General features: G+C 46.0%; 1 protein-coding gene across 1 annotated transcript in view; it reads right to left on the reverse strand.

The window, feature by feature from the left end:
* CDH23 (cadherin related 23) overlaps positions 1-15,750 on the reverse strand; it is a 3,939,560-nt gene that overhangs the window by 1,543,122 nt on the left and 2,380,688 nt on the right. Inside the window, exons 15-17 of the mRNA XM_069610726.1 lie at positions 12,344-12,581; positions 9,739-9,844; positions 6,093-6,220 (exon numbers count right to left, since the gene is read on the reverse strand). Of these exons, the coding sequence (XP_069466827.1) occupies positions 6,093-6,220; positions 9,739-9,844; positions 12,344-12,581 (472 nt within the window). The remainder of the gene's footprint in view (positions 1-6,092; positions 6,221-9,738; positions 9,845-12,343; positions 12,582-15,750) is intronic.

Below are 15,750 nucleotides of genomic sequence, written 5' to 3' on the forward strand. Positions count from 1 at the left end.
TACTTTAAAATAAAATTTGTAAAAAGTCAAACTGTTTGCAGATGACTCTGGGGGCCCCATGGGGGCAGGCATGATATTTTTTTACTGGACATGTATGATAGATGTCCAGGAAAACGATACCATCCCTGTCCCCTGGGCCCCACTGTGCCTAACACAATCAACATGATTATGTGTGTATGCAAGGTGCTGGGGAGGCAAAGCGGGATAGCATGGTATTTTTGACTGTACATCTATGCTAGATATCCAGTAAAGAAATACCATCCCTGTCCCCTGGGCTTCACAGCACCTCAGAAGGAGAGCTGATTTTGGCAGGTGGGTAGGGGGATTAAAATGCCTTTGTTGTACAACCCTCCTTCCCCCTTCTACGCCCACTCGTCAAAATCAGCTTAACGGACCAAAACAAACACAGACACACACACACACACACACACACACAAACACACAAACATTCACACAGCAATCAATCTATCGTTCACAGGAGCACCCATCACCATACACTCACTCATAACACAAGCAAACACGCATCCAATACACATATTTAAATCAAAATAAATGAACATAAACATACCTTTTGCAGGGGCCTGAGCATGGGTGCTGAAATTCCCAGCTCCAGGCTGCTCTGTGCGTATGTGCGAAGAGGCGCAGGAGCCCCCCCAACGCACATACAGACATGCAGTGCCCCAGCCAGCATGTCCAATGAGCTATGCAAGGCAAAGCCAAAAACCTCCAGCCTTGCATGGCTCCATGAGCATGTGCGGCAGGGGAACTGAACTGAACTGTCAAAGGGAAACAGTGTTTCCGTTTGACAGTTTAGCCAGCCCAGGAACACTCCTTCAACTGGAAAAAGCAACCATAATGGGTGAGGGGGCTACTGGGTGTATGCCCCCTCACCCATTATGGATGAGCCGCCATGCTCGGACTGGCCTATAGGGCAATGACGTACCACAAATGCAAAATGCTAATGTGGGACAGTCAAAATGGGCCACTTTTTTGGCCAATGTGGTCCAGTTTCATGATTTACTTCACTATGCAGCTAGGAGTTTTGGCCATTGTTGGTGAATAAATATTCTTTAAATATCACAATGTGCTTACATTTTAACAAAAACACCCCCTTGTGTACTATTCAAACAGTCTGTGACCAAAGGAATTAAAATCCATTTGCAACTGCGGGCCACTTTTTCATTCTCGCCTGAGACAGTGTTATGCTCCAGTCCGATCATGTGAGCCACCCCTGCACATTTCCTTCAATCTAAAAAAATTAATAAAAGATATCAGCTTTTTTTTTTTTTTTTACAATTCATGCTGGGCTCTCGAGCCCCCTAATCACCCCGCCCCCCCCCCCTGGGTTGCGGCTGTGCGCGCCCCACAGTTTGAAGACCTATGGCTTAGACAAAGAGAAAGAACAGATCCATGGAGCCTTTGTTAGTAAATTAGGCTGGCCATGGAAGGAGGAAGGTTTTGCCCTCCCCCTTCTGAGATGCACTGATGTACTCTTGGCTGTCATTTCCCAACTAAATATGACAGGGGGGATAGCACCTGTAGGGTATGTCCAGCCAGAGTACCCAGGCCTATGTGTATTTCGAGTAGCTCCACACATTTTTCAGAGGTTGATCTACCACCATTGAAATTCATTTAACATTTTAAAAAAGCCCAGGTGAGCGCATACACACCGTGAAGGTGGTTGAATTCCTCACATGCCCCCAGCCTCAACATGAGAACCATCACCCTACTGAGGGCCTGGTTCGTCATCAAGGCGAAAGTACCGGCTGAGGTAATCTGCATTTCCATGCTGGACAAGAATATGCTAATCTTGGTGGTCAGGAAGCAGTGGCCAGAGAGGCAGAGAGGCCCAGAGGTACAGCCCTGAGAATCTAGAGAAAGTGCAATAACACCCACCTCACAATTTACTGCACTACTGCATTTGAGGCTGACCAAGACCCTCTGTACTTCCTCAGTCCTCCGTGCATCTGTGCTTCCGAACACTCACCAGCTAGTGCTGGGTGCCGTTCCTGTGATTCTCCATGTCCCGATAGCTCCTTTGACAAGTAGCACCTCACAATTAACCAGATTGGCAATCAACAAAGTGAGTGAATGGGTTAAACTAATAATGGGGGCTTGAAGCTGCAGAAGACACAATCTGTAAATCAGCCGGCCTCCCGTCCAGCCTGCAGACTGAGCAGCCTCGAACAGCAGGGAAAAGCCTGCCACATGTCGCTCCACTATACAGAAGAAATCAGGCTTTAAAGTTGCCACCAATGCAGGGAACATCCCACCCCACGTCCGCTCTGTTCCATCTTGGGATCCTGCCCTTTCTCTTCCCCTGAGCGGTGTAAGGGTGGTGGCTGTTGGCATTCCCCTGGATGCCTAGCCATGTGATGTGGATGTGCCTACATCCTCATCTTCCTCCTGCATCGCCTGTGAACCTGTTGGGTGAACAGTGACATGCTGTTACTGATCGTGCATACTTGTACATGGGCTTGCTAGCCACACATACTACATGGTGGAGTAACATCCTACACATGTGGTCTGAGGGGTCTGGTTGATTGGAGGCCTGTGCATATGGACAGTGCAAGGTGAGGGCAGTGTCTGCTGAAGCTGTACTACCCATTGGCATGTGGTGGCATCTTCCCCTGTCCATTGGGCCCATCTGTGCTGAGGGACACATGCTTGGGATGCTCATTTGGCCTCTGCATTGTCAGGGGAAGGGGGGGGGGCATTCAAACTCACCAGAGTCAACTTGACTGCTGGCCCTGACCTCTGCAATCCTGACTCCCTCAATCCTCTCCATTTGGAGGATGGCGCTCACCTTCTCCTCCCACGGGGTCAGGACTAGTGGGTCCATGCTGCCACCAATGGCTCCTGTTGATGTCTGGACAGGTGGAGGCGGACCCTGCCCTTGAGATCATTCCACCTCTTACTGCAGTCCACTCCATCCCGTAAGACTCTGCCCACAGCTGTCACATTCTCGCAGATGCCAGCCCAGATGGCAGTCTTGCACTGCACCAAGGTTTTGTGATTCCCAGGAGCCATACGGATCCTCTGCATGGGTCACCACCTCATCAATGAGGACCTGCAGCTCCGCCTCACATAATTTTTGTTTTCTGAGCCTGTGAAACGAGAGATTGAGAGTGGATTGTGTTTTTAAAGATGCCCACCGCCGTGCTTCACATTCCATCAATGTTGCTATTTCCATCAATCGAATTACTGTCAGCGGAAGTAGCACCGATTGTACTGTAGTAACTGTGCCGAATATGAACGGAATGACCATTGTGGACCCAGTTTCGGCAGTGATTCCGCCAGACAAATTACTGTTACCACCAATGGTGTGTGCATGCTCCCACCAAGTTGTAATATGGCACTGGCTGTGCTCGACATCACGACAGAAAAGGTAATTCTGCCGAGGCAGAATCAACTACCGCCCAACTCGTAATGAGCCTCTTATGTCTAAAAGGACAAGGCTTTATCACCGTCTCCATAGAGTACTAAGAATAAGTAAGCCATGTCACATTTCTACGGAATTGAAGGGGTGCTAAAATAAAAAAAGAAAAACAAATACTGGGTCCATATGAAGTTGGGAACCGTTGCAGCCGAAGCCTGGTTCGCAGTGTATCAGAATGCTTGAAAATCAACAGACACCAACTAACAGCACATGAAGAATAAGGTGACATCTTATGAGCTGGGCACGAGTAAACATGACATTTGGTATATTTGTGGTTTTCATGGATTCATCTTTTTTCTCGTGTTGAAGCCATTCACGTAATGAGTGTCTTTTTTGTGGTATTGTTATTGCTTAAGGGATAATGTTTATCATCACCTTGTGACAAGTCTTCCTCCTGAAGAAAGAGGACCAGGTGAAATGAAAGTGCAGTGTTAGTTCCGGCTACAGTTTGTATTGCGTGTGTTTTGTGTGAGAGAGATTGAGAGTGTGTGTGTGAGAGAGACACAGAGAGTGAAAGAGAGAGTGAGAGAAAGGAAGAGAAAGAGAAAGAAAGTGAAATCAGGAAAGAGAGAGAAAGAAGAGAAGAGAGTTGGGCAGAGAGACAGAGAGCGAGAGATTGTACTGAGCGGCACTACCCACTTCCCCCCTGCACTTATCCACCCCACCCCCCTCCATCGCCCATCTCCTGTACCTTCTGTGTACTTGCACAGTCTGAACGTAGCATGCCTGAAGATCATGTATCATTTCTCGGCTGTCTCATACTCCTGCATGGCTGCGCCCTATGTCTTGGAAAAACTGCAGAATCGTCATCAGACCTATCTGCTTTTATCTACCCTGTTAAATGTATTTATGCACTTACTCTGCCTGATGGGCAGACTTGTATCATTCAGAAACTGAAGGGCTCTGAATGACGGTTGATTTTCTCCCCTTGAATCCCCCTGTCCTTGAGCGCTTTGACACACTTGTCTTGTGTATAGGCGCCATACAAATAAACATTACCATACTATACCATGTATACAGTATTGTGTGTGAATGCAGCTAGTGTGAGGGCATGTGTGTGGATATAGACTGCTTACTACCACGTCCCAAATATGTATGTAAATTGTCAATATTTACTCTTCAATCGTTTTAATTTGGTGTCTGTGGTGGTGCTTGTCTCACATGTTTTATTTCTAGGAGGAAGAAACTGCCAATGTGACTTCCATCTTTCCGAAATTGATAAACTGTGTACCATTTGAGTGGGGTAACAACATGAGCAGTGACCAGTGAAAGGTCTAAAATGCATGAGCATGGGCAGCAGGTGCTATGCAAAAGCATGCATTGATTTAAATCGATCTTTCTATGGAATACTTTAAAATAATACAGGGCTTGCGGGGGTGTCCCCTGCAGGTTCCATGCCTTAATATCGCTGAAAGAATATGGCAATATTTTTGTGTAGCGATATTTTTGCGGGGATATTAACACATGTAACCCAAGGAGAACGATGAACGAGGAATTGATGAGCGTCAATGTTACCCATGAAAAGCATTCATGTGCTCGCCGCAGACAAATCTGCTCAGAACTTTCCTCTCTGCCTTGTTTTTGACTCAATTGAAAGCTAACTGATCTAATCGGGTTCCTTTGCCTGGTTCGCCCTCCTCTCACGAAGGGCGGTTTGATAGCATTTGCGTGGACCTTCCTTCTCAGCAATGTAACCCTCCCCTGCGGCTTTGTCTCAATTCTTCTCAGGCATCTGGAATGAGAGGTCAGGTTCCATGGCCATGGAATACTTGACCACTTTGCTGAGACTGGCAGTGCTGAGGTCAGCCCATGCTGTGGCAATACTACTCTTCGTGTAATTTTGAAGAAAACTCATTGGCTAGCGGGTGTATGTTTTTAGTGTATGCTGCACTCTACCAATGTGCAAAATAAGTGCATAAATGCACAGGTTTAGCTGGCGTTTAAGGCCAACATGACATTATTAGTTATGCAGTCACAGTTACAATATAAATTGTATGCTGTGTGCCCACTCTCTGTTCTCTCCAAGCATCCAGGTGGTCTCTGGTCCTCCTGAAGGAGCAAATAAGTGATTTCAAGGGAGTAGGGGAAACAAATAGGAAGGGCAAATCAAAGGAAGGTGCACGTACCAACAAGGAGAACGCGGAACGAGGAATTGTTGAGTGTCAATGTTACCCATGAAAAGCATTCAGGAGCCGGCTGCAGACAAATCTGCTGGTAACTTTCCTCTCTGCCTAGTTTGTGACTCAAGCTGAGTTGCTTCTTTCTGGTTCTGCATCTTAAGGTAAGTCACATCTCAAGGTCTATGGGTAAGGAAGGACAAAAACCATCTACCGATTTGGAGGGATCTGACATATGATCCAGGGCAGGTGAGTGGAAAGATCCCCAGAATCAAAAATGTATGCTTGAACATATATAACAATGGGCGCCATCAGATTGCACTTAGGCATCGATGCAGAGAAGAAACTCATATTCACATAAAGCAATTGCGAAAGGAAACTGGTTTCATATGTAAGCCTGAAAGTGTTTTAGTGAGTGATCAAGGCAGCCAACTTCTGAACATAGCACATTCTGATGGGCTCTTTGCTTATTAAGGCACATACTTTCATAAAACATCTCATGATCATAGTACGCAGAACACCCTGTGGATACTTACAAACACTTCAATGCTGACAGGGACGGTGCTGTTCAATGGAGGAAGGCCAGCATCCATCGCCATCACCGTCAGGTAAATAACACCATTAGCAACCAACTCATAATCCAGAGGACGGATCACACTTATCACTGAAGTAGAAAAAGGGGAAATACGGGAGAGTGAGGAACAAACTCTTGATCTGTCTCATTTACATACTTGCAAATTGTCATCTCTCCCTTTATGCTTTTATTTCATTGAAGTCTGCGGATTGACTCTCTCGCTGCTTCCTTAAGGTTTAAATATTTCTCTACCAAGGAGGATATGTTTTGCCCTGTAATGTGCACAGTGCACAAGGATTTGTTCATGCAAGGGTTTACTCCTTGTGAGGTACCCTTCTTTACCTTCTCATAAGAGGATTGGTTGCCATAGGTCCCATCATTACACAAAGATCATTATTTACTTAGTCTTATCTCTTCAAGCAGGGTGGGCCAACCCCAGGCCTCGAGGGCCGGATTCATGTCAGGTTTTCAGGATACCCCTCATTAATATTCATGAGATAAATTTGCATGCAATGATTGAGGCCCGGAGTTGGACAACCCTAGGATATTTTGTCCTGGTTGACCTAACATCAGCCCATTTTCTAAATTATCACGAGGCTCTCTTTATCAATTGTTTCCAGAAGAATCATCAACCAGGTTTTGTTTACATTTCCATTGGCATTACTTTCATCGTCTTGAATCAGCCTTGCTTTCCTCAGAATAATAGCAACAAGCGACACAAGGAGGTACCATGTCCAATACACCCATAAATGTGTACAGCAGACAAGTAATGCACTCTGATTATTCAGCCAAAGAATATATTTCTGAAGCCAAGCTCTATTCAAAGACCTCAAAGATATTCATCGACCACAATGCTCTTTGCAAGATCTCCAAATGAATGCTTTGTTCATAACCTCGGGGTGTGTATAAGGTTTATCCAACATCCCAAGCATCTCCTCCAATGCTGTTTGGTAATAGAAACCCTCAACCTTCTCCCCAAATCCTCTTAGAAATGGCAGCTGTATATTCTTGTGGGTGATGTTAAGCCTAACACCAATGCACTCACTTGGGTATCTCGGGAACTGACCCTAATGCACCCGTGTATCGGCAGGTTTCATTAGCACCCATCAAGTGCAACAGCACATTTCCCTAACATGTGAAGGGAGATACTGGCCCTCATTACAACCCCGGCGCTAAATCATGGCGCTATTAGCACCATGGTTGGTGCCGGTGTTGTAACGAGTCTGCCATGGTGGAATGGGGAAATACCGCCCCATTCCAAGGTTGGCAGGGCGGTAATTCCCCATGCCGCCATGGCCCTTCCCCATTCCCATTTTTGCCCCATAGGGCCCAATGGGACTGGGGAAGGCGCTAATTACGGCACCGTAAATTACGGTGCCGTAATTAGCTCCTAGGTCCCTTTGCGGGTTGGTTTTTTAACGCCTGCTAAAAGCAGGCGTTAAAGTGCAACCAGCAAAGGGACCTCGTAATCAGGCGTTAAGGGTTTAATGGCGCCGACACCTTTTACGGCGCCGTTAACCCCTTAACGCCTGGGTTGTAATGAGGTCCAGTGACTGTAATCTATCATCCATTGCATGGTTCCCACCTCAATCAATAACAACACATGTTGAACAGCCTTCCTCATGGCCAGAGCACCTGGGTTCTCGAGCAGCTTGTTGCAAACAAGTTCACCACATTCCTAACACTTTTCTAACCCTGATTGACCTTATATCACGTATGTATTTTTTCCTGAATCATAAATAATTCTGGGATATGTGGTTTGCTTTTTCAAGGGACACTTATTTTGATCTAAATTCCCAAATCCTTGGAGAAAAGGGAATGAGTGTCACTGCTGGCCAGCCACATTTGTCAAAGTTGAGGCAGATTGCATGAGACTCTGCCTGCCAAATTGTTCTTCTTCATGTTAAATGCCTATTGAGTGCACATGTATTTCATTACAATCACCAATACAGAATGCAGCCACTTCAACAGTCAATGCTATTCCGTTAGGCAGCAGTAAGAGGTGAAGGATCTCTAGGTGGTTGAAGACCCTGCTACCCTATCAACTTGGATATAGAGGAGACAACATCACAGGTTTCCCTGGTTCAGTATTTGTGATTGGAAGTAGTGAAGGGGGCTTGTCAGGAGGGCACATGCATGGGAAGGGGCCTCTGGATGAGTAGGGGGATGTCTATTTCAGATGCAGTCAGGCACAGCGAGTTGCCCTTTATCCAACCAGAGGTCATCAACAACCAACTGGTGAGGCCCAACATTAAGGAATGGACAGTCCCTATGGCACTTGCACTATATCACACAGATGCCACCTGGTCAACTGGTAATCGTGGGAGGATTCAATGCCACACAGATGACATGGCAAAGCACTAACTCAATAGCACACAGATAACAGAGTCCGTTGGGGCGGAACCAATTGAAAGTTATTTAATTTGCATGTGAAGTTTGGTCACACTGTACCATCGGACATTGGTCCAAAATCACACAGTGCATATGTTAGCTTATATGACTGCATTTGTTCCAATGTCACCGTGATAACATGGGTTAGTTAGCTGCAATCCCACCGACCCAATATCAGATAACTGAAATGGGCTTTTAATAGGTATGTCACTGCTCCAAAACCACACACATCACATGCGTTCAGGTGGTCTGTATGCTGCGGGCATGATATCACCCTAGAAGCACGGTAGACATGTACTGCCTGGTCCAACATTGCACATTGGTGCCCTGGGTCATTTGGTCGATGTGGCACAAGCAAAATATCAGGTGACTGACACGTGTGAAGATGGTCGCTATGCAACTAAGGCAATATCTCACACGTCACATGCGGGCAGGTGGCAGATATGTCAGAGGTTCAATATCACAGATGAGAATTGCGTCATTTGGTTAGTATGCAACTGATCCTATAACACACACATGGCACTGGGTCGAATGGTAGATCCCACTCTGCCCGTCTATCTCTCAGTGTTCTTGGGGGGCACTAGCAGTTATGGACAGATTGGTACCCCACTGGCATTGGTGCAAAAGGTCAATTGGAGGTTACAGAGTGACCTCCATTTGACCTGAGTGACCTGGATGGGAGGGGTAAGGAATGGGATCGACCAATCATCATTCATGTGACCGCAGATGCCTTAGCAGATATTTTACTAGTCCCATATCAAACATGCAGTTGGGGTCCATTTTGGAACATGACACAGAGCACATTTGACTCCAGGGGTCTAGGAATAACTGACACATGAAAGGCTGCTAGACTATCATACCAGTGACATGGGCAGCGCTAGAATGTGTATGTAAGGAGGAGCATGGTTAACTGCACAACACGTTATTGTTTTGTTTTAATCTAATTTCGGAGGTATTATTCGGGTACCTGTGCAGACAATACATTATGAGTGAACATTTTTCCGAATGCTATTTCATAATGGATACGAGTCACGTTCTCACCTTATCACCAATGGAAACATTGTGTGCATGTAATGCCATTTTAACGAGCCTTATGGAAATGCACACACAGCTCAGTACTTGTTTTGCACCTCGCCCACACCTTTCGAAATGTCGGCGACGCCTGCAGTGCACACGGGATGAATACGCAGTCTCTTCCCACGGCTTTTCACACTCACCTCCGTATCCTTCGGAAACGCTAATGTCAAAAAAACTGCGGAAGGCCGAAGCGGCTACGATGCTGTATGTGATCTGGTTATTCGGGGGAGCATCTTCGTCGGAGGCCTAGGTTAGGTAAAGAAAAATATATTAATTGTGATCACCTTTCTCCTAGTTAGAGTCTTAATACTTTGAAGGGATTTTATGTTGAAAGAGAATCAAATGCATAGCTGCTTCTGTGAGAGCAGGGCTCTGCTCAGCATTTCACCATTCTTCACAGCTTTGGTTCATCTATGAACCAGCAAAGGGGCGTTGTTCTCCTTCATTAAATTAAGTTGTACCAAAACCCCTCACTTATGACATGTTGCTTCGAGAGCTTTTCTTGTAGACTTGGGTGCAAGGAAGGGGAGGAAAGTCTGGCAGTTTGAAGAAGACAATTTAGCCAACAATGAGAGGCATCCTTACAGATCATCAGTGGCCCGAGACCTTGTTCACTGTCAGTCAGAAGTTGCAGCGATCACGTGGAGGGAAGAAGGCAACCTGATAGATGTTAGAAAACTTCAAACATTCCAGCCTCACTGTGGATGGCATGTGCTTGGCAAGCATAGCTCGCGTGACAAAAAAACGCTGCAGCTTTTCCAATGTGGATTACCTACCTTCTCCAGACAAACATGAGTAATCCTCCACAAGTCGACCGTCTGGCCCCAGAGGAACACTGTGAGCTTGGACAACTCTGCCAATAGAAACATGTCATACCAGAATGGCTTTAAAGCTATATTTTCAGGTGTGAAAGCTTTCACCTTTGCCCTACGATCCTGTGTGCCAGGGGTATTGCTAGGTCAGGAAAAGATCCAGGGCTACACTAATGCCGGGACTGTTGAGACTCGGGGCTAGCTAGCCTTTTGGTTGTAGCTCCTGAGCTTCTATCTGGGGCTACAACCAAAAGACTTGAGGATATGCCCCCTCAGCCCCCCCTTAGCAACGACTCAGCTGTGTGCCATTATGACCCATCACCAGCCACAGGAAATCAGTCTGATATCCCCGCAAACTGAAATGAGCAATCCAGCCCAAATATTAAGCTACATCATCTCTACATCGACCAACAGCAAGCCCAACAACATCTACGTTTCAATTGGGACCCTAGGTGACATGGGGAATCCAGTCGGAGAACTCCATGTTCAATATTCCAATGGATTCAGTATACCCATCACTGAGGAAGCAATGGTGGTAGAAACGTGTCTTTACAGAAAGGACACCATGAAGCAGTTTGGGCCAGCCTGCTCCCTTTGCGTGGGGGGCTGGATGATCTGGATACACTTGGTCCTCTAATATAAGGGCACAGGGAGACACCAAAATATGAAGTGTACAAGGAAAAGTCAAATGGATTCCTGCCACACATCTACATTTGGAATCATTGCGCCTGGACGCGCAGGGGCGGGGCTTTGTTTCCTCAAGACCGTCCATTCGGATTAAATATGATCCGTTTTTAAGGCTCGCCCAGGCCGGCAAAGGGGAAATGATGCTGTTGGAGGCTGGGGATTTCTCTAAGGATTCACAATAACAGAATTTTGGTAATCCTTTGGGAAAAGGCACTCCCCGGAAGGAGACTAGATGAGGAACAAGTTGTGAGCTCAATCATTTTATTTATGTATTTATTGTTTGCTTATTAGCCGCTGATACAGTAAGAAAATACTGTTTCAAAGCGCCCACAGGGCAGGCAAAGAGCAGGGGTGGGAAATACATTAAAAATACAATATTCAAGAGCAGTTTGGGGGTGAGGGGGAGGTAGAAGTGTCGAACCTACTTTGCCTTGTGAGTATTCAGAACGTGTAAGTGAGAGATATCAGAGAGATAAGGAGGAACAGCGAGACAGGGGTATTAGGGGACAGTTCATGGTGTCTGGAAACATGGCTAGGTAGGTAGGTGCGCGTGAGTGTAGGTGTGTGTGTTCGAAAAGCTCTGTGCATGCTTACACTCACACACCGGGGGCCACATAACTGGCCTGTGCCGAGTTGAACATGTGTGCGTCTTCACATACCTCTGAGCAGGCGACCACATTTTCAGTTATGCTGCCAACGGAATAGTGCACTGACACAATTTGGACCTGTGTGTACTTCCAGACAGGACACAGCCTTAAGCAGAACAATGTCAGGCTTCCAGTGAGGAATCTATATTTTTTACTTTCTAAAATTTCCCCCAAAAGTGCAAAGATTATTTCTAAAATGGGTGCCTAGAAGGGTTAATTTGAAGGCTCGTTTTGGGGGCAAATTTGCATAATTATTTATAGTCAATAACTGCAAGGCGCTACTGATGATTACATCAATGTCTTGAAGAAAAAAAAACATTGTATGATACCACTGCTTTAAAGTGATGAAATATTGGCCCTTAAAGGACATGCGCAGTCAGGAGTAGACATAAATGGAGTGGTGCAGCAATACAAAATAAAGCCCTGACGCAAACAAAATAGAAGATTACGTTTTTAAATAATAAAACATGCTTCTGTTCTGTGACATTTTCCAGCTTCTGTCATTCCTGGGATGTAAGCGGTGTGTGTTCTCTGAAGAGTGGTCCCTGCTCTGTCGTGAACATTGAGTGCCCTTGGTAAGTGGACACGGCCATACTTACCCTGAGACGGACCACCTGCACGGCAGAGGGCTCGTTTTCCCGCAGGGCCCCCACATACAACTCTTTCTGGAAGGTGGGCACATTGTCGTTGACATCCAAGACGTTGACGCGCACACGGCCAGTGGTCTCCTGCCCACCGCCGTCGCGCGCAATGACGGTCATCGTGTACCGCTGCGTGTTCTCGAAGTCCAGCTGGCCCACCAAGGTGATCACGCCACTTGCTTTATCCAGGGAAAACCTGAGAGGTGGTGATAGTGGGAAAGCAGAGGGGGTGAGTGAAAGAGGGGAAGAGGAGAGAGTGGGCGAGACGGAAGAGCACGTGTGAGTGAAAGAATAAGACAGAGCGAGAAGGGGAGAGAGGGTGAGAGAGACAGACGAAGAAAAAAGGGAGGGAGATTGAGAAAAAAAGAAACGGGAGACAGAAAAAGGTGGAAGACGAAGGGCGGGTGTAGATAAAGAGAGGGGAAGGTTACATGGGGAAACAAGGGACGTTTAAGGAGGGAGACAGAAGGCATTAGTGAGAACAAGTAACTAGATGAGATGTGAAGGTTTTAATAACATTTCAAAAAGGATATCATCTGGGCATATTGGAAAATACATCTGTGATGGAAACGTTGGTGATTCGCTGTACTTAATCACACTATGCTCGAATGCAATAACCGTAGATTCAGTAACCTGAGACACACAAAGCATCCCAGCTCAAGCTGGCCAAACACCACATGCAGGGCTCAAGTCGAGGGTACACGTGGGGGGACGGAGTCCACCCACTTTTTTGAGAGGGTGGACTCAGTCCCCCCCCAACTAAAATGAAAAACACTGACTGTCCTCTTTGAATTTATGAATTAAAGCGGACCTCAGGGATTAAACCACAGTCGCCAGGTTTGCACGCCAGACACTTCACCACTGCACTATATAACCTGATAAAATTAACAAAAATAACTAAAGGTGAAATGTCCCATTTCGGTACTGCAAGTTCCAGGGAAAACATTTGTATTGGTTCTTGGAGTTTAAATCATGCACACCTTTTAACTTTTTCAAAAACACTATTAGAATAAAATATCCTCTCTTGGTTTTGTGTGTCTGTTGATTTTATGAAAGGCAAATGCCATTCGTCCTGCTCAATTTGGGTGATTATGCAAATCCAATTTAAAGAAATGTGCATATTTCACCTTGATATGTTAATTTATGGCAAAGTCACATCCCATTGTGTTTGTTGATGAGTCCCCCCACTTTAATTTTTTGGACTTGACCCCTGACCTCATGGATGCTGTTCCCTTGACAAGAGCTCTGCTGAGCACCCGGGCCCACCTGGCAGAGGTAGCAGCGTGTTCACAAGGTGCCCAGAAGTGGCTTAAACAGTTTCAGTTGGCATCTCTGCTCAGAGAAAGCGACGGGTGGATTATGAAAGTAGCATTAGCCAGGGTGCCACGTTTACAGCTGCCAACCTATCACAGCCCTGAATGCAGAGGTGTGGACAGAAACCAGGTGCACGTCAGACTCGCCACTGAGGTGCACTGGAGTCACGGGATTTTGAAAGGGGGATGGTATATGTTTTCTTAAACTGCCCATGAAATAATGGCATCTAACTTGGGAATAGAGAGAATTGGCAGATGGTTTACTGACGTGCAGATACATCGACCTGGAGACAGATGGCATATACCTCTGGCAAAGCAATGGGGAGTAAACACTGAGTCAAGGAATTACAGTATCACACATGGGAACTGTATGTCCTTGCACCCCCTTTAGAGAACATATTTGAGGGGTGGGCACCCCCCAAAAACAACAAAAGTAAAATTCGTAATTTTTCTCTCTCAATGTTTTGGGTTCTTTAACACATTCCTCCTTTGTTTTTTCTCGATAAAATCACATTTAACCTTTGGGCTTGTGTCTAGGCATGGGAAAGGGCTCTGCCAGGCACAGCCGTAGTGGTATTAACTGACCATTAATGGTAGCAGGTGCAAAATGGCGTGCGTACTTGGGCTTCTAATAGCAGTACCTGGCAAATGGCTAATACTTATAAAAAAGTCAAAACTGTTGGCTTTGCCAATGCTTGTTTTTAACAAGGCTTCAGTGAAGGACATGTAGAGTGCTTATAAGCCTAGTGGCTGAAGGCAGATCTGGTAAGACATTTTTATTACACCATAAGAGGGTTTACAACTCCAATTAAGTCATTAACTCTCAGAAGACAGCTTTGAAAAAAAAATAGCAGGCAAGTGCAACGTTTGATGATCAGACTTGTTTAAAGTGAGCTCAAAGCGGAGGTTTTCCTCACTGGGTGAGAAAGGCCATAGGGATTGGCATGGCCTCGTGCGGTCAATGGTGGGCACATGCCCCACCTTGATATACAGAGCTGAGTTCAGGATTCGAACCAAAGTCGTGCAGCTTTGAGAGAAGTAATTAAGTCATAAGACCTCAAGAATGTCATAGCAAGTACATATACAGTGTCCCACATTGACGTTTTGCTGTTGCTTTGCATAGTACGCATCCTTACACATTCTGAGACATACGAAGTGCACACCCTTTCTACTTAGCAAGCAATGTTTTGTTCAAATCTGTTCTCTTGGCGAATGCCTATTGGTCCTGTGCCCTTTCGGGAATTGAGCAAGATATGCTAAAGTGAAATATGCACATTCCTTTCAATTGAGTTCACTGCCTGTGATGCCACCGGCCACTGCCGACCTCAGGGTCCCCCTGCTTTTGTTTGAGGACTCAAGCCCTGAGTGCCTACTATCGTTGGCCATTCTGTAATGCAGACCTCGTCCCTTTGCCCATTCCATCTTCAGAGAATGGCCGGTGCAAGGACAGGATAAGCAAAATAAGGTGGGCTGCAGCTCTTTAGAGACCAGAAGTTTCAGAGTACTTGGCGAAGTGGACTGAGGACAGGAGTTACATATTTCCAGATGGATTGTATGGGAGTAGTTAACGGTTTTGCAAAGAGCAAGCAAAATGCATTCTTTGTTTTCAATTTTTTGTTTTGGGGGGATATTGGCTTCAGGGTGTTGTATTGAGATATGTTTTCAAATAGGTACCGTAGATTATGTGCTGTCACGGCTGAGTGATGAATGGGCAACTCATAGCCCAATGGGCGAAGTTCAAATTGGCATATTTATCTAAAGGAAACATGACCCCGGCAGTCAGGGGCTGTGTCTGCATCCCTACAGCCCCCTACCAGCACTTGACAACTGATGTCTGCGCTTACCCTCGCACCTGTCACCAGCTAACTGCACTTTTTATTTATTGTTTTTATTTATTTTACTGTTATTTTATGTACTACACTGCCCCCTCCCACTTACCCCACACTTTTTCCCTTCCCCCCTCCCCTGCACTTGCGCGATCTCAATGTCACCTGGCCTAGTAAGATCATTGTCTCCGTCTTTCCTTCTTTCCTCTTCCCTTGCCTCTATGCG

The sequence above is a fragment of the Ambystoma mexicanum genome, chromosome 8, assembly GCF_040938575.1.
Source record: "Ambystoma mexicanum isolate Mex_15411 chromosome 8, UKY_AmexF1_1, whole genome shotgun sequence".
Lineage (NCBI taxonomy): Eukaryota > Metazoa > Chordata > Amphibia > Caudata > Ambystomatidae > Ambystoma > Ambystoma mexicanum.